Raw genomic sequence first — 18,401 nt, forward strand, 5'->3', positions numbered from 1 at the left:
AGAGAGTTATAAAAACATATTATAGGTATATGTCCGGTTTGGATACACAAAATTATCTTCTCTCATCATTATAACTTTTTAAAACTCTCACACAAAATATAATAAATAATTTAATTTTTTTAAATTCTAAAATAAAAATAATATTCTAACAATATTTTATTCAACTTTCAACAAAATGTCTAATCTCATTTTATCTGAATTACATAACTAAACAATACTTAATTTCTATTATAAAGAGGTGCCGTTTGGTTAATTTTGAAGATATAATTAATAGTTGTTCAAATTCGCCTGGCCCGAAATTTCATGTTTGTTTTTTTGAAAGTGTATAGCTGGGACTAATTCTATTAGTTGGTCAATTTATAATAAATTATAAATATATGCCACGAGAACAAATCTATTGGTATATGAACGTGGCTTAAACCTAATCCTTTAATTATTTATGTCAAGCTGTACGGAAAGGTTGTCTATTATTTTGTGATGATTATCAAATTGGCAAAAGAAAAACAGTAGAATCGAATCACACACAAATATGTGACGTTTTCTGGTCTTTGAAAATAAATAATTAAACAAATCAGATAGATCATACAGTACTACCACTGGGCCGATCGATGATTTTAAGTTTGAATGTCTCCAATGGTCTTAATAATTTGTTCAATAAGCAAGCATTTACGTACAATGAATGAATGCTTTTTAAAATAAATAAATGAAACATCACTGATATACAAGATCAGGACGTAGTCACCTCTCAATTAACTGCAAATTAATTTCATACATACTGGATTATATATATATAGTATCAGTTACATGCGTGCGTGATGATTTTGCTATATATATATATATATATCCACCTACCCATAGATCTTGGCGAGGTAAAAATTTTCTTTTCTTTTTATAGTAGTTTCAAAGCAATTACAATGATGTAAAATGGAAGATTAGGTACTGCATGCGGGATTATTTTAAACTAATCAATCCCACTCCCGGCCACAGCCACAGCCACAGCTCAGATACGAATTAACGAACGGCTTAAAAAATGGAAAGATAGATTAATTCAACATCGTAAAGTGTGTAAACGTCGCGTAATTATTTTGAAAAAAAATAAAATTTACTATAAAAAAATTATTTTTTTTTTTATCTGAATCTCATGTTTTATTCATATTTTTCAAGACGATTATGCGAGAATTAGACAATTTACAATTACAGATATCTTTTCCTAAAAAAATGACACCCCGGACTTATTCTGTGAGAATCAGAAAAGGGTTTGTTGCCATTTTGGTGGGTGAGGTCTGCACTCATGGAGTTTGCTAACTGTTTTGTGTTCTAAAACATTGTTTTTGGAGTACAGGAAGTACTTTCTTGATTATAGTAGTCTTGCGACTGTCCTTTGGGTATTATTTTTGGAGTAGCTGTGCCATGCATCATATGATGCTGTGGATGAGAGGAATGGAATCGCTTCTGCTGGTGGAGGCCATAAATCTTCTGGTTTTGTGTGATTGTTTTGCTGCTGGAATTTCTGGGTTTTTCTAGTGAAACAAAGAATTTTCTGGACCCAACTTTGAAATTAAAAAAGGGTCTTTATCCATTATAGAATATACCTTCGTGTACGTACGAGAGTGCTTAAAGGATCGATACACGTTCAATTATTAAAAAAAGGAATGGGTGAATGGAGTTCTAACATCATGGCCGTAAAGAGTCATGTTTGCCAAACAATGACAACAAAATAAATGCAAAACAATGGAAAAACAAATTTTCTTTTTTTTTTTTTTTTTTTTTAATGAAGATATGTTGACCTTGAGAAGAGCTAAACCCTATATAGCCACTGATTCAACGTGATAAGATTGACTTGTTCGGAGAGAGAGAGAGAGAGAGAGAGAGAGGAGAAGAATATAACAGAAAAATATCATCTTCAGAAACAAAAGGACCAAGCTGATACTTTAAGCATCTATATATTGCCTTACAAATTTACAATTGCATGATATCATTCAACATAGGACAGTGAAGATCCAAACATAGTCCAGCAAATGCAGTTGCTATGTGACTATCATAGCTAGGGATAATCTACAGGGAATAAGATTTTATACGAGTAATCACGAGAAAAAGACTTTTACCATTTCATATTGAATGTGAATCTTCAGGCGATCCCATCAACCATTTAATCAGCAAAAACAGCTTCTCAAAGTGAAAAAGGTGTTTCCGGACAAGGTACACATATAAAGTATAGAGTAACGCAGCCAATGTCGACACCAAAAAGGATAACAAAATCAACTTCCAGAAATCCTGAAAGACAAGGCAATAACACAAATGGAGTTAAGTTAACCCAAGCATAAGGAAGCTTCTATTATTGTACATGCTGCAAAAAGTAATGTTTTGAATGGTACAGTTGAAATATGCCGTACCGGTCAGGTGGTACAGAAAAATATATTATTTCGTACTAATTAGAATTTCGGCAGTACCGACCGATATACAGATTTTGGCTTTTATTATTTTATTTTTTTTCATTTTTTCAAACTATAAGTTTATTTTTTAACCTCCAATTCAAACTAAATTATTTATAATTTATATATATAATATATATTTATATATAATTTATTCATATATAGACTATTATTTTGAAATATAATTTATATATATAATTTTATTCACATATAGACTTATTCCAAAATGATATTGATATCGAAATATTTCGTTTCAATGCTTCGACCGAAACAATCACTTAGACGGTATTCAAAACATTAGCAAAAAGTCCAATAAACATACACATGAAACACTTCTCAGATCCTATTTCCACCGCGACCGAGAATTAAAGAGTGCTGGATACATACATATATATATATGTGTGTGTGTGTGTGATGTTAAGACATCAGTGATGGTAAGACATCAGAAATTTATTAATAAACGACTACTGCATTATCCGAGTTAAATTGCCTTGTAGAGAAACTGAGAGACAGAAAATCAGATCGCACGATAGCCAAAAGATTAACAACAGTAATAATAGCCAATCTCTCTCACTTCACACACACACACACACACAAGCCGCACTCTTAGATGGAAAGGATGTTTTTAAGTGCTTATTGAGGAGAAGCATGAAATGACCAAACATGCCATGCCCCCTTCTAATGCTATTCGATAAAGTAATGAGCCAAAACTAAATTCTAATTAAGGTCACCTTTGGATTCGAGATAATGATTCCCATGACATAAGACATCAAATCCAGAGTAGACTGCAGCGAGTTCTGAACACCTCCCACAACACAACGATCAGATTCAGGAACATGATCCTACAGAGGTAAAGGAAAATGAGCGAGAAGACTAGAGTAGAAATCATCAGGAAGAGAATAACAGGATATGTTAAAAAAGCGTTGACAAAAATGCAGCAAGTAACTGGCAACTCATCAAGAGGAAAGGAGATGTAGAAAATGTTTTATGAGGGGTATAGTACTGCCTTTATCCTACCTGCATTTGTTGGATTACAGCCAAGTCAAACGTCCACAATCCAAGCCGAGATGTTGCTACGCCAGCCATCAGCAAATATGCAGATAACAGGCTTTTATGGACCCATATTGAGGCAACACATACTAGGAGGAAGGTCCACTGCGTGAAAATTACAGGAACACCATAAAACTCAGAGTAATTCTACGTATAACCGTGAAGTGCGTAAACGCTGCGTAATAAAAAGATAATAGTAAACGTATTTTCTAACTATTGAATGATCTGTCGATTTCCCTACTGAAGTCTTTACCTGAGACCATATAGACCAGAGTCCAGTTCTAAGTGTTGAAATCCGACTCTGTAAGACTGGGTACACAAATGTTGCACCTATTCCAATCATGGCACTTATTCCGCGCGCTATCCCAATAACAAATGCAGGTACACCTTCCCATTCTAAAGCAGCTGTCATCAAAGTCCCAAAGCTGGAAAGTTCAAATCAGTTAGTGTTTATTCAATACTTAAGATCCAGAACCTAAGCCTTTAGGACACTCTGATAAAAATATACATGAGACTCTAAAGAGGACTTTGAAAGCAATTTGAAGAAAAAAAGTAAAGCTGCAAAGTTATGTATTTCCTTGAACTAGCTTCCAAACAAATCCCACAACATAGTTATTTGTATGTAAATATTCATGTAGAAGTTGCTGATGGGTTATCACCTGAGGACGGTGAAATATAACAGAGCCAGAGCCAGTCCAGGGAGCACAACATCTTGTTGGAAATAAACTTTCCATGCATCAAACCAAGGGACCCATTCAAATATATTCATTAGCCAGGTTTTTCGTGGTAATGCAGAATTGCCTTCATCATCATTAGAAAGCAAGCTTTCTCTCTCCTGGGAAGTTGATGAACTCTCTCCCACAACACTCGAGGAAAGCCTTGAGATCCTCCTTTGGCTGCTTTCACCTAAAGCTGGTATCCCATTATATACAGAGATAAAAAGCCAATATTCTACCCAGACAGATATAGCATTCCAGAGTGCCAAAGTCAAAGCAGATGCTGTTAGCGATACGAAGCTGATAATGAAGCCAGTTATAACAGGAGCAAATAGCTTGCTTATTAAATCAATTCGTCTGATAATTGAATTGATCTTAGTCAGAATTTCTGGAGGACGACCTTCTGATATCACGACCACCCTGTACATTAGAAATAAATATAGTTTAATCACATAGAGGTATGAGCCTTTTGCAACATTGCTAATTTCTTATGTACTTTAAAGCCTATATGCAATTACCATTCCCTTTCAATCAAAATGGTACCAGCAAGAGTTGAAAGCACTGCAACTGCTCCAGAGATGTTGGTTAGTACCACAAGTGAGATGAATGCTGTAAAATTCGAGGACTTCAAGGTTGAGAATTCCACTAACGCTATCACTGTAGCTCCAGCAATTATGAAAGAGAGATTCTGCACTACCAACCAAAGTCGGAGAACCTGCAAATAGAAAATTAAGACATAAATTTATATATTAATGATATAGATTTTCACTAACATACAATTCAACCTGCGTATTTGTATAAATCCATATAAATCACCGAGTTTAAATAGTTTCTTCATGTCAAATCCCTTAGACAAAGACAAGTTCGTTCAAGCAAATCAAATGGTGGACAGCTTATCTGGCTTATTTGTTCTGTTTCTTTGTTTAAAATTCTATTTCTGAAATGTGCCTGTTCAAGTACAAAATATTTTGTTTTATTTATGTTCAGCAAATCACAAATCACAAATCTGAATTTATTTTCAAATTTCCAAATAACAGATGGTGAGCAAACCTTCACATACGTTAACCTATCCACCCATTGTCCGACAATGGGACCGAAGAGTGCAGTAGAGGCAGATTCTACCACACCATAGATAGCAGCAAAGAGTAAAGAGTCAGGCCAAATGCTGATCATGTATAAACCAACCGAAAATTCCCACATCCTGCAAACAGGAGAGACCTCAATAACAACTTAATCCCAAACAGTAGATATAGGGGAAGCAGCAGGGGGGGGTGATAAGCAACCCAATTTATCATTGTTGAACAAGGATAGGCAGAGTATCAAAAGACTATGGCCTTCATCATCCATGAAATCAGTGTGCCTGAACAGATTATAAGGTTTATAATCCATGAATTCAGGTTGATCTCTCCGACAAATGTATAGGGGAAAAATAAACTCGGGTTGACTTCTTGGAAACAAATCGCTTTGAACAGTAAATTAATTAGTATAAAGGGGAAAAAGGGCAAAAGCTACGCATAATCAATGTTAGAATGGCCTAATCTGTAAAACCCACTCAGACTTTTAAAAAAATCTACAGTTTTGGGAAAATAAAAGAGAAAATGGCTAATTATTAAACCTTATAGACGAAAAAATTGCCACACGGAACAAACGAAATGTGAATAGTAAAAAAAAAAAACCCTTCAGGTAACCTAACCACACATCAATATATCATGAATAACTTCAAATTCATGAACCTCAGCAAACTCAATGATCATGGCGGAAGAGACAAACCTGGCACCCCATCTTGCCAAAAAGTGGCCAACGTACAAGTAAGTTAAAAGAGAAGGAAGAGAATCGTCTTGAGAAGAGGGTTGTTGATCTTGCTGGCCAAGAAGCGGCTCTCTCACCATCAGTACTTCTTCTATCTCAGCAGACTCTTTCTTTCTACCTCGGAATATGTTCATTTGTCAATGTCCTTCTATGGATATTATTATTATGACAACTACAATCATGAATGCGAGTCGTATATCATGAGCTCTATTTTGATTATTATGATAATAACGATGATGATATGATTGCAGGTATAATCATCATCATCTGAAAAAAAAACAGCCATATGAGTTCTGGCTTATGCACAACCTCTGAACAAAATGGGCCACTGATACTGCAGACTTGCTGTTTAGATTCTCTTTTCCTTTCATTTTCTTCTCCAAAATATATAAAAATGTTAAATAGAAATCAAAGCAGCGGCTAAAGTCTTATGAGTTAAAGAAAGAAGTTCAGACGTTGCAATCCATCTACAACTCATATATATTCGGCCACCTAATCAACAAGGGCGCTCCTCCTCTTTACACATGTACGAGTCAAAAGTATATGTTTAAAGCAGTACTACCTATAAATCTCACATCATGTATACCTACTTAAAAATTTATTATTTTATCTTTTTATCATATTTTACTCACAAATATGACTGGAATCATTTTTAATATGTTTGTAAAAAAATAAAATGACATATTTTTAAATCGGTGTACAGGATGTGAGGCTTATGTCTAAAATTTTTCATATATTTAATATATATGAAATGATATATACATACCTACATATATAATTTTGTATAAAATAGGAGAGTATATGATTTTATTAGGTTTTGTAAAATAATACTATTAAAAAGATATTTCCCAGCGACATTTTTTTATAAAATAAAAATTATAAATAATAAAGGGTAGTGCCTTTACAACAGCTGAAAACAACCAAACATTAAAGTTAAGGGCCCGACCAAACACGTACCATGTGAGTGCTGAATCTTAAAACAAGACCTTCACGATCAAGTGTCAGATCAAGACTTGATTAAGTCGACGTAATAACCACAAAGGAAAATGCTATATGCCCAGTTGGCGGCTCCCGCTGAGGCCTGTAGTATTTTTTTATATTATTTTTTTAAATTTATTTTATATAAATATTTTTAATAATTTTAAATATTTTAAAAAATAAAATAAAAATTATAATATTATTTAAAAATATTTTCTTAATTACGAAGTAGAATAAAAATTAATATTTAATAATTTATATTTTATTTTCTGATTAAAGAAGTGTTTTTTTTTTTTACTTTCTGATTAAGGAAGTGTTTTTTAATGATTTATTTTTTACTTTCTGGTTAAGGAAGTGTTTTTTAATAATTTTTTTTTTACTTTCTGATTAAGAAAGTATTTTTTAATAATTTTTTTTCTATTTTCTGATTAAGAAAATATTTTTTATTTTATTTTTTAAAATATTTTAAAATATTTTAAAATATTAAAAAATTTATATAAAAATTATTTAAATAAAATATATATTAAATAATATTACAGCACAGCGGAAGTCCCAGCGGGGGGCCGTAGCACTAACTACAAAATAAATCACTGTCAAAGTTATATTTGTTTTATAGTGAGTGAGGTAAGGCCTATTTCAAAAGACCTTCTCTGTCATGTGTCAGATCAACTGTTGGTTTTCTTAAAAAATATAAAAATAAAAATAAAAACATATCATAATCAAACTTTGATTTGTTTTTTACCAGTAGCACGAGAACTGTTTCGATAAGAATAATTTTTTTTTTTCATTCATTTTTTTATATCTTTAAAATTTTTTAAAAAAAATTATAAAATTATTAAAAAATATTTTCTTAATTATTAAGTTAAAAAAAATTATCGAATTCAATCGGGACCCAACATTGACTCTAGCATTTTTGTTTGTTTTTTAGTGAGCAAGGTAATAACTGTTTCACTCACCTTAAAAAAAATGTTATATCATGAACAATCCCAAATCAAGAAATCAAGATCCATAATGACAAATCAACTAGTCCCCAAATCCAATGTCAAAAAAAAAAAAAAAAAACTAGTCCCCAAATCCATAATCTCACACGACACTAATCATCCCACAAATCCAAATCAACACATTGTGCTAATTGGGATCTTAATGGGTTTTATTGTATTTATATCATCGTTACCATTAAGAATTTGAGAAAAATAAAAGAAGTAAAATGAATTAGAACTTTTTTTGTATTTATATAATTATTACGGGGGAGCAAAACCCGAGTGGGTGGGTAGCCCACCTGCTACCAAGGTTCGAAAAAACAATTCGATTGAAATCAATTCAAATTTAATCGGTTAGAAATCAAACCGGATTTAGTAAAAAATTTTAATCATTCACTGAATCGCTTCATTTGATCGATTTAGGTCAATTCGGACTAATTTTAGCCAATATATACAATTCCAATCGATTCAAAATTATATTTATTTTTGAATTGTCTAACAACCAAAATTTTTAATTCTTGCACAAAAATATGATAGAACTAAACATATATTAACTTCTTCATCATTGTATTCAATAAGAATTACAGGAATATTGAAAGATAAGACATATAGTTCTTTATTTCTCTTAGTTGAATAAAAAAATTATGACATGAATGAGTGTTAATGCCAAAAAGTGCACAACAGATTGTAAGGGAGGAAAAAGTCATCCTCGACCCCACGAGATGATTTGGATGCCGATACTGTGTTCTTCGCATTCCTTCATATGATAAATAATAAATAAACAAATAAAAATAAATAAAAGAGAGACTGATATTTACGTGATTTGGCATAAAAGCCTACGTCCACAGGTTGTTGGGGGCAAAATCAACAATAACAGGTAATGATTTTACAATGTCTCTGGCCTCACATATTGCTCAATTCAATGAGAGAATTTAGTTTCAGGAGAGTCCCTCTAGAGAATTGGTGGAAAGTGCATGGAGAGAGCCTCCCAAGTTTGTGGAGGAGTTGCTCCTTATTTACTTGGAATGATAGAGTCTAACTTTACTTGTGATACATTTTTCTTTTAGAAGTCTGATTCAATTTCTTTGCTTTACCTCTTTCATGCCTTGTCTCTTCCCTTAGTAATAGGTTTCCAAAAGGTTTGACCCAGTCAATTTAGTCCCTAATAGATGCCCTCGATTCTTAAGGTCAACTTGTTTATCAAGAAAGCCTTGAGAATCTTCAACTCAATTGTGGTGGAGGTAACCTGCAGAAAAAGAAATTCTGGTAGCTGGTTCGTAGTTTTTCATTGTTATGCTCCGGAGATCTTCATGAATGGTCCTCAAGAATAAATTGTAAATTTTGTAGTAATGGTCTTTGAGGATGGGCCTTTGTGAAGTACGTTTGTAAGAACGTTTGTATAGTGATTGTATGTGAATGTTTATCGTTAGTAAAGTGCGTATATTTCTGTGCTCGATGATCGTTTTTGGGTTTTCGGTGGTCTCAGTGGATTTTGCCCCGTGCTGTGATTTTTTTTTTTTTTGTTAGTATTTTTTCATTTTGATGTGGATGTAAGAGTTTGTTTGTAATAACTCGTGCTTAAGTGGTCAAGATGCTCGTTGACCCCTAGATCCATCTTAGGCAGTTGCAGAGCCCGTCGACTCATTCTCAAAGAATACCCATGAGAGGCGATTATAGAGCTTGGAGGCTCGTTCCTGAAGTAACCCGCTGGCGGCAGTTGTAGCGAGTGGAGACACTCGGATGTGAGTGTAGTGGGAGAATGCCTCAACCACATAACTCTGAGAGATAGGCGTAACGGGAGGGGGGATGCTCTCCCTGTGTAGCCATGGTGAATAGGTATAGCGGGAGATGCTCTCAACCGCGTAACCTTGGCGAGTGGAGTGTAGCGGGATATGCCATCAACCGCGTAACTCTAGGCGATGGGCATAACGGGAGAAATGCTTGACCATATAGCCTTGGCGAATAGGTGTAGTGAGAGATGCCATCGACCGCATAACCTTGGTGAATGGAGTGTAGCAGGAAATTTTCTCAACCGCGTAACTCTTGGCGATGGGTGTAACAGGAGAGATGTTCGACTATGTAGCCTTGGCGAGGAAAGTGTGGTGGGAGGATGACTCTATTGCATAACCTTGGCGAGTGGAGTGTAGCGAGAGATGCCCTTGACCACATAACTCTTGGCGATGGGCGTAAAGGGAGAGATGTTCGACTGTGTAGCCTTGGCGAGGAAAGTGTGGCGGGAGGATGACTCTATCGCATTAATGTTAAAGTTGAGCTCAACTGCTTCGTTGTAGTAGGAGATAAAATGCGACCTCACTCTGTGGCGGGAGGTAAAGCTCTCCTTGTACCAAAATAAAAACCAAACAGATTAGATTAAATAATTCTAATCACAAGTTTAAGGATTGCAAACCTTGGTTATCTCGCTTGAGTGTGACGAAGGCTGGTGACACACGAGCGATACCCGCGAGCAGCCATACTTTGGCATTGATGAAGGCGTGGGATGCTCGCGATACAACAAAAAGGCCCGGGATGCCCGCGATACCAAACGACCTATTTTGTTGAAGATAAATTGAGATATTTTGTTGAAGATAAATTGAGATGCATCAGTGGAGCCCAAGATCCGCTTCATTGTTGTTATTTTGTGCCATGCGATTCATTTTTAGTGAAGTGTATTCCCACGACATGTAGCAGCCAAGTTTCTTGTGGAACCTTGAAGAGCTTTGTGGGAAAAGTCTTTCAAAAAATCAACTTCGTTAGTAAAAATAAAATAACAAATTTGAAAGAGACAAACTCGAGTAATTTGATTGTTGCATCCAATTATTCCTTGATTGAAATTGTTCACTGTCGATTGAATTTTTTTTTTTATTATTTTTCACTACATCGCTGAATAAAATTCATGTCTACATGGCTTGGAAAATACTGTGTATGGCGAGAGACACTTTGTGTTGCATACTGGCGAGGAAGGCTATATGTAGTACGTAACTGGCGAGGAGTATCACGTAGTTAAGCAATTGGCGAGCAACACCTTGTGGCGAGGAACCGCATATGGAAGCAACTCTTAGAGGCTAGAACCGATGGTGAGAAACTTCCATGGCGAGCACTGGTACTGCATGTGGTGAGGAGCACTGACAAACTCCGTGGCGAGCAAACTCAGTGGGCAATTACTTTGTTCTAAGCTGCACCTCATTGACTGCTGCAACTTGCAACTTGCCTGAGTGGTTTGGTGACTGGACCTTCATGGCGAGTTATAGTTGAGCGAGTTGCCCGTGGTGCTACTGGCGAGAACAGCGAGGGACTTTGGCGAGCAGCATCATGAGATGTTTAGACCTCCTTGCCAGCGACATAAATATCCAGCGAAGCAGGTGGTGGTTGAGCTGGTTCCCTCAAGCAGCTTGCCGTCGTGCTCCCAGCATTCGCACGGTGCACAACCTTCATGGTGTGCTGCTACGGCAACGACAGGTTGAGAGGAAGGCAACTATAGTCGAGAACCGTCACTCCAGCGACAAAAGAGGTCGACGAAATTGACGATGGTCAGCGACAAGCTCATCGGCGCATGGTTTTGGTGGTTCTTTCAGTGGCTCGTGTCCAGTGGCATCCTCTACCCGCTGCTCTATGCAAGGCTATACATTGCCCATGAGCCTCATTCGTCTGCAATGTGGTTGACTTCAGGCATCGAGGAACCACCCCACCGGCAATAGAAATTGCCAGCGGTGCGAGTGGTGGTTGGTGGTGGCCTCCAGCCACTAGTTGAGCTTTACCCGCACTGTGTAAGGCATGCACAATGCACCGCTACAATGAGCGTCCAGTGGGGGCTCTGCTATCATAACATCCCTGCCATGTGGGTGGCCGATAATAATCTCCGTCGTACTTTGGGGGTGGTGGCTGGGCTACGGGTCCTAACATCTGCACATAAAAAACTAGGTGCACAACGTTACCCACGTTGTGCATGCCATGCACTTCATCGGTTTCATTCATTCATTTTTTTTTTTTTTACTTCACGTGTGGTATGTATGCTGCACACACTTCCCTTCTTTCCTCCTCCTCTTCCTTTTTTGTTTTTTTTTTTTTAAGAAGAAATGCATTAATGAAATAAACAAATAATAAAAAATAATTGATTTGATGGGGAAAACTTATCTAGTATTTGGAGACAATCTCGTGAGCCAAGGAGTTTGAATTTTTGTAGATGATCTTGCTAGTCGTGAGTCGGAGAATATCCTTCTCCCAATTCCGGTATAGAGTTAGTCGATCACACAAACGACGTCAGCTATTAATACTAAAAATTGCACAACAGACCGAAAGGGATGAAAGAGTCATCCCGACCCATGAGATGATTCAAACGTCGATATGGTGCTCTTCACGTTCCTCCATATGATAAATAATAAATAAGCAAATAAAAATAAATAAATAAAAAGACACATAGGATTTACGTGGTTCAACATAAAAGTCTACGTCTATAGGTTGTTGGGGACAAAATCCACTATAACAGGTGATGATTCTACAATGTCTCACCGCCTCACATATCGCTCAATACAATGGGAGAATTTAGTCTCAGGAGAGTCCCTCTAGAGCTTTGGTGGAGAGTGCATGGAGAAAGCCTCCCAAATTTGTGGAGGAGTTGCTCCTTATATAGAGGTTATTTCCTTGAAGTAATAGAGTCAAACTTGACTTGTAATACATTTTCATTTTAGGAGTTTGAGCCAACTTATTTGCCTTACCTCTTTCTTGTTTTATCTCTTCGCTTTATCTCTTCGCTTAGTGGTAAGTTTTCAAAGGGTTTGACCCAGTCAATTTAGTCCCTAACAATGAGTATTTTATATTAAATTTGTGATTGTGCATAGAATACTTAGTATATCTCACAATCATCCTTGCTCGATTATGACATGAATAACTTAATAGTAGATCTTCTTCGTGTATGAGACAAAAAAATGTAAACAATTGAGGTTAAATACATAAAATTACATGTTTATTAAAACTATTTTGCTTCATATTGTACGAGGATTTGCCCCTCAAGGCCCAAAATGCCCTATCAAGCCTGGCCCAAGATAGAAGGCCACGAATTCGGCTCACTAGAAGAATCCTATGTACATGACCTGTATGAGGGATGGTGTTACAGGGGATGAGACTCATCAATCTGACGCCCCTTCGGGTAGTGTCCAGTCATCGAGTGTCTACCCACACGACAGGCGTGACACACGGAGAACTGTTGATCTACTAACAAAAAATGTATGAACAGACCAGGAGAATGTTTGAGAACCACGCTGCATTAATGGCACTTCCAACCGGACAACACGCCACATTAATGATATCGTCGCAAAGCCACACCATATTTAAAGATTCTAACAAAAGGAACAGTACGGGAAACCTGGACTTCATGAAAGCAGGCATGATCTACTCTTCAAACCTATAGTATAAATAAATGATCTCGGGTACGAGGATACTCTCTAATTCTAAGACTCTCTTACTTATTTACTACACTCCAGGAATATTTACTAACTTTGGCATCCGAGATTCCATGGGCCCGTCCTCTCAAAGCCGATGCTCGTTTTCGAAGACTTGAGTTGTTGGAGCTTGGCTCAAAGATGTCTGAAACACAACGTTAACACATATCATATTTTTATTGAAACTAGTCAATGAATCTATACTTTATACTCTTTTATACATGATATTAAATGCTTGAATTGTATTACATATGATTTTTAATATTTTTTTATCAATATTGAAATAACCAATTCAAAATTATTATGAATCTTCCTTACCTGATTTCGATTTTTCGAGCCTTGCCTGCTACCCATGTTGTGTCTTATTATAGTATCTAACCAGTATCTAACCAAAGTTTTGAAATCCGTTTTGTGACCATTCCGATTTAGTCACTGGAACAGAATATTTCGGTACTGGTATGTTTCAATATATCATTTCGAGATAGACATTAAATGGATATATTATATATATTATATTCTAAATAATATTAATACACATCTTAAAAACATACGCAATAATATTTTTTAATACAAATTTTAAAAACACATACGTAAAACACACATATTTATTAATATATTTATTTTATTTTTAAAATTATAATACTTAAACACATTGTAAATTGAACTTTTGTGATTTTTGTCCTAATTTTGACAAGTTTGCCAGGTTACTAGACATTCAGAGATGGAGCTAATTGGAACTTGGTCCATTAGATTAGGTGTTACAGGTATGGATGACAACATTGACAAGTCAAGCGTCAAATTTGAGGAGTGTTTTCACTATTTTGGCCTTTTTGGATATTTCTAGGAGTCACGGGAAGGAAGAGATCGAGTAGTTGATTGGAGCATAAAAATATAATTTTATCCTTCATTCTTCAGCTGATTTACAAAAAGACATTGATTTAACTTCATTCCTACGCTCAACATAATTTTGGACCGAAATGTCAATTCTACCCGAAATACCAGAATCAGTCCGAAATTTGAGCCAATACGAAATAGTGACCTACCCCATGTCGATTACTATTTTGGTATGAAAAATTTCAGCCATTCCGACCGAAACGGAAAGGATTTCAAAAATTTGATCTAACCTCCTTGCCCCCGCCTATCTCCTGGCAAGGCAGACAGACTGGACAGGCAAGTTCGGGTGGCCTACCTCGCACCCCCAAATTCTAATCAAGCACAAAAGCCACGAACTACATATATTTTGGCGCATCTTAATGCCTAGAATGGTTTGCATTTGTTAGGTAGGTGCTCATTTATTACGTCGTAAAATAGAGTGGAGGAAAATAGACAAGCTGCAAAGGGCTCCAAAGATTTAATAAAAAAACTAGAAAAATTGGTTTTTGATGATGATAAGCAATTGTAACAGTACAATATGTGGGAAAAAACAAATAAAAAAACAATCGAACAGAAAAAGTACAAAATCTCGTACAGGCACGTTCAAGTTGAACGGAGAACGGCACAGCTCCAAACAGATCCTACAGAACCAAAAGAAGAAAAAAAATATATTAATCAGCCTAGAAATACTTAACTGAACAGAAGTTATAAGCAATTAACACACCCCCCATCTAACTACATATTGTTTTTTTCATGAGTTATAAACTCCATTAAAAAGCTTAAAGGACGTAACCCAGATACCCCCATCTAATGATACATGTATGGGCACAAACACGCATTCCACCAATAATATGGCAATCCACGACTTCTCTGACTAACTACAACACACTACTGAATATGTACAACAAATGGTTTTGAGCTCAACGACTACAATCTACTTGACCCTTTCATCTGTTCTACTCGTACAAACTTTTGTTTTTTCTTTTTTGTCGAAATACAAACAAGTAAATCACAGCTTATCATTAGGGCACTGCTATTCTAAATTCTCTGTCAACCTATTTTCATTTAAGTTGAGCACGGACATCCGTATGTCCCTGCGTTTACCATTTTTGTTTTCATTTTCACCTTCCTGGCGTCAGTGTAGTTGGTCAACAAACCTATTCTGCACACTCATCAAATCCCACTCCATTATCTCGCCCTTCACATGAAAGCATTTCTTTAGAAATCTACCCATCTTCAGCAACTCTTATCTCACAATCATCCTTTTACATGTATGTTCATTGCAGTGATGAACTATTCATTAACTTCTCAGCATTTCTACCATAAACAGGGCTTCTCTTATAGCTAACATATATCCAGTCTCATGTAGAAAAGGAAAGCTTCAATTGATCATTACAACATACGTAGAACACTTGGCTAGGTCAGTAATTAGAAGGAAGCATGCCTCAAATTTGGTCAGGAGTTTTCAAAATTCAAACAACCCAATTCCAATTAGGGATATATAACCTTTGAGAACCCCCCACCACATAATGATCTTAATGAACATATTCAACTACTCTGTGATTTGTGAACCTGGGAGGCACATTATGTCAACTACAATATACAGTGAAGTGCATTGCCCAATTCATTCGCTAAAGTATCCAACCTATAACGTTTTACCATGCCATTTCCCTTTTTCACTAAATTATAACATCAGTGAGGTAAGAGAGAGGTTTAGGGTTAAAAGATGATAGATGATTACAAAAAACACAGAGAGAAAAAAAAGTAACAACATTTTCACAAGAACCTAAATTCAGGAAATCAATTTGTAGGAAATAGATCCCACTAAGTTATTTTTAATACAGGGCACTTGAAATCCCATTGCAGCAAAATCAAATATTTGTTCAGTTGCCTAATTAAGTAAACCAGCGTAACAATCCAAGTGCCCAACAAAATGTTCTGCAGTATGACAGTCTTATTATATCCATATTGCACTTTTAAGGAAGAATATTGCAACATGTGAGTTTATACTTAAATCTTCCCACCTAGAACAAGGAAACTTGCCCCATCAAGATCTACCACCACACATTTGCATGAGGATGTTGCCCAGGGGGAATCCTAAGAATAACCATTTCTTTCGACAAGTTGCCTCTGACAACTGAACATTAGAGAAAGGGGGGCGAAGCTTCAATGTTTTCAGCTGATACCATAAAAGAGGTGAGGTACAAGCATGTGAATCTATGAGAACCCAATAAAAGCTTATCCATTTGTGGAGAAATATGAGAAAAAGGTAAAACTGACTGAATTATCGAGTAGAAAAGGCATGCTAGTCAAACACAGAACCTTAAGCACAACTTACTGCCAAATAATTACATATTTGCATGTGATTCCGCAACAATGATTCTAACATAATCAGACACAAAAGCATATTAAGTGACAGCTGACAAACCAAGATAAACTAGTGATCTTTCTACAAGAATATATTATCACTTTGCCAAATTAAGTACAAAGACACGAGAGAAATTTAAAACAATAAGGCCGATAGCAATAAGGTCACCAACTCACATTAGATTGCTTTGGACATGGAGCTTCATAGGGTCTACTTAAGAATCAGCCTTTAATTCATCCGAATCCGAATCACTGGCATTATAACCTACGATATGCCATCATACCAACAGATAACTTATTTAAAAAAAAACACAAAAATAACAACAGAGATAAGAAAAAGGGGAGAGACGGAAGTTCAACCTGGGCGCTTATCACTAACTTTCCAAACTGAAGAGCGAGTTCTCGATGCCCTTGTTATCCAAACTCTTCCCTGCAATTCAGAGAAATTAGACAATTCTTGGAGTGGAAAATGCTAGTTAGCATAACATTGACAACCTTTTGACCGGATTTTTAAATTTTATTATTATTTTTTATCATTTTTGAACTTTTAAATTTAAATTTTATTTTTATTTTTCTTCCAATATTTGAATTTTATTAATTAAAGAAAAATCTATCCAACTGACTTTACTTCTGAAAAGAATCGAAATCTACAAAAGAATATACAAATTGGTAAATTCAGTCAAATGGATTGTCATTTGTTATGCACAGTAGCATGATCCGGAAATCCACGGAGAGTACGCGGTTGAGAGACAACAGTTGTAGTAAATCCAATCACCAACAAATCATGGCTTGAAACCCATGTTACTCATCCAACAGTCTATATGATTGCACGCGCGCGTGCACAGAGAAGCAAAATTATCTAATACAAGAATCCGAACTATCCAGATAAAGCTAATCCCACCAAACCCTAAACCCCCAAAACCAAAATAAGAATAATTCTCCGACAATAAGAACTCAGAGAAGAGGGAATAAGAGAAAGAGAATGGACCTTTTGGGCATCTCTAGGGACGCCATAACCGCTATAATACATTTGGCCCACCAATATCTGCATGTTGATATCCCCAGCTTTGGCATCCTTGAGCGTGTCCTTGAACCACCGCTTCACGCACTCCGACACCACCTCAGACAGCGGCAGCCTGTTATTACTACTATTGCTACTATCGTTGTTGTTGCTACTCTCCATCTCCAACTGCTCACTCTCTCTGCGACGTTGTTCCTGTGGGTCTCTGGGTTTTAGTGCGCTGCGACGCGAACTTCGTGAGCCGGTGAAACCTGATCGGAAAAGGAACCGATTTCGCCATAGAAAAGGAGAGACAAAAGTTAGACTACTTTTTTCTTAAAAAAGAAAAAAATTGCATAAGTAGAGAGAGTGCCCAAAAAACTTGATAATAAAGATAATATGCAGAGAGAAAATATGGTTGTATTGTTAACCTTTGGGAGCACTATCTGGAGGACATGTTTGGTTACAGGGAAAATTTTCTGGAAAGTGGAGGATCTTTGAAAGTTTGAGGAGGGTCTACGAAGAAGGGGAACGGAAAGTAGGGAACTCTGAAATGAAAGAAATTTGGCAAAGCGCCCTTTGTTTTGAGGGGAAAACAAAGAGACGAAGGCACAACTACAAGAAAGTAGAAAACGCCGTCGTTTCTCCTTTAGTTTCCTAGTGGGAAATGTAGTTTGTGGTTGCCTTATTTTGGTAAATATGATATTAAATAATTGAAAAACTATTTATCATGGATGATGAGAATACGACAATTAAAATGA

General features: G+C 36.1%; 2 protein-coding genes across 3 annotated transcripts; both read right to left on the reverse strand.

Annotated features, from left to right (window-relative positions):
• Positions 1–1,927: 1,927 nt before the first annotated feature.
• On the reverse strand, positions 1,928–6,393 carry LOC109006901 (solute carrier family 40 member 2-like). 2 transcript variants are annotated; one of them, XM_035687999.1, is made up of 8 exons: positions 5,969–6,393; positions 5,249–5,399; positions 4,717–4,913; positions 4,142–4,618; positions 3,736–3,907; positions 3,450–3,587; positions 3,164–3,274; positions 1,928–2,274 (listed from the first exon to the last, which is right to left on the reverse strand). In XM_035687999.1, the coding sequence occupies exons 1-8, from the start codon at positions 6,139–6,141 to the stop codon at positions 2,110–2,112; spliced, it is 1,584 nt and encodes a 527-aa protein (XP_035543892.1). In that variant the 5' UTR covers positions 6,142–6,393; the 3' UTR covers positions 1,928–2,109. The 2 variants fall into 2 exon arrangements, with proteins under 2 accessions (XP_035543892.1, XP_035543893.1); XM_035688000.1 differs by lacking the exon at positions 5,249–5,399 and having other exon boundaries at positions 5,969–6,070.
• An 8,330-nt stretch (positions 6,394–14,723) lies between these two features.
• LOC109006894 lies at positions 14,724–18,221 on the reverse strand. The gene is made up of 5 exons (XM_035687991.1): positions 18,072–18,221; positions 17,629–17,912; positions 17,001–17,070; positions 16,818–16,905; positions 14,724–14,914 (listed from the first exon to the last, which is right to left on the reverse strand). Exons 2-4 carry the CDS (start codon positions 17,821–17,823, stop codon positions 16,856–16,858), a joined length of 315 nt encoding a protein of 104 aa, XP_035543884.1. The 5' UTR covers positions 17,824–17,912; positions 18,072–18,221; the 3' UTR covers positions 14,724–14,914; positions 16,818–16,855.
• Between the last annotated feature and the right edge of the window lie 180 nt (positions 18,222–18,401).

The sequence above is a fragment of the Juglans regia genome, chromosome 3, assembly GCF_001411555.2.
Source record: "Juglans regia cultivar Chandler chromosome 3, Walnut 2.0, whole genome shotgun sequence".
Taxonomy (NCBI): domain Eukaryota; kingdom Viridiplantae; phylum Streptophyta; class Magnoliopsida; order Fagales; family Juglandaceae; genus Juglans; species Juglans regia.

What these genes read in the sequence shown, in the direction of transcription:
- LOC109006901 (XM_035687999.1), bottom strand. Translation starts at nt 6,141, where the DNA reads ATGAACATATTCCGAGGTAGAAAGAAAGAGTCTGCTGAGATAGAAGAA. An exon ending in ATTTTGATTGAAAGGGAATG is followed by an intron (nt 4,619 to 4,716) that starts GTAATTGCATAT and finishes TCTAATGTACAG; the next exon opens with GGTGGTCGTGATATCAGAAG. An exon ending in TCATTATCTCGAATCCAAAG is followed by an intron (nt 2,275 to 3,163) that starts GTGACCTTAATT and finishes CTTGTCTTTCAG; the next exon opens with GATTTCTGGAAGTTGATTTT.
- LOC109006894 (XM_035687991.1), bottom strand. Translation starts at nt 17,823, where the DNA reads ATGGAGAGTAGCAACAACAACGATAGTAGCAATAGTAGTAATAACAGG. An exon ending in TCCCTAGAGATGCCCAAAAG is followed by an intron (nt 17,071 to 17,628) that starts GTCCATTCTCTT and finishes TCTGAATTGCAG; the next exon opens with GGAAGAGTTTGGATAACAAG. An exon ending in AGTTAGTGATAAGCGCCCAG is followed by an intron (nt 16,906 to 17,000) that starts GTTGAACTTCCG and finishes GGCATATCGTAG; the next exon opens with GTTATAATGCCAGTGATTCG.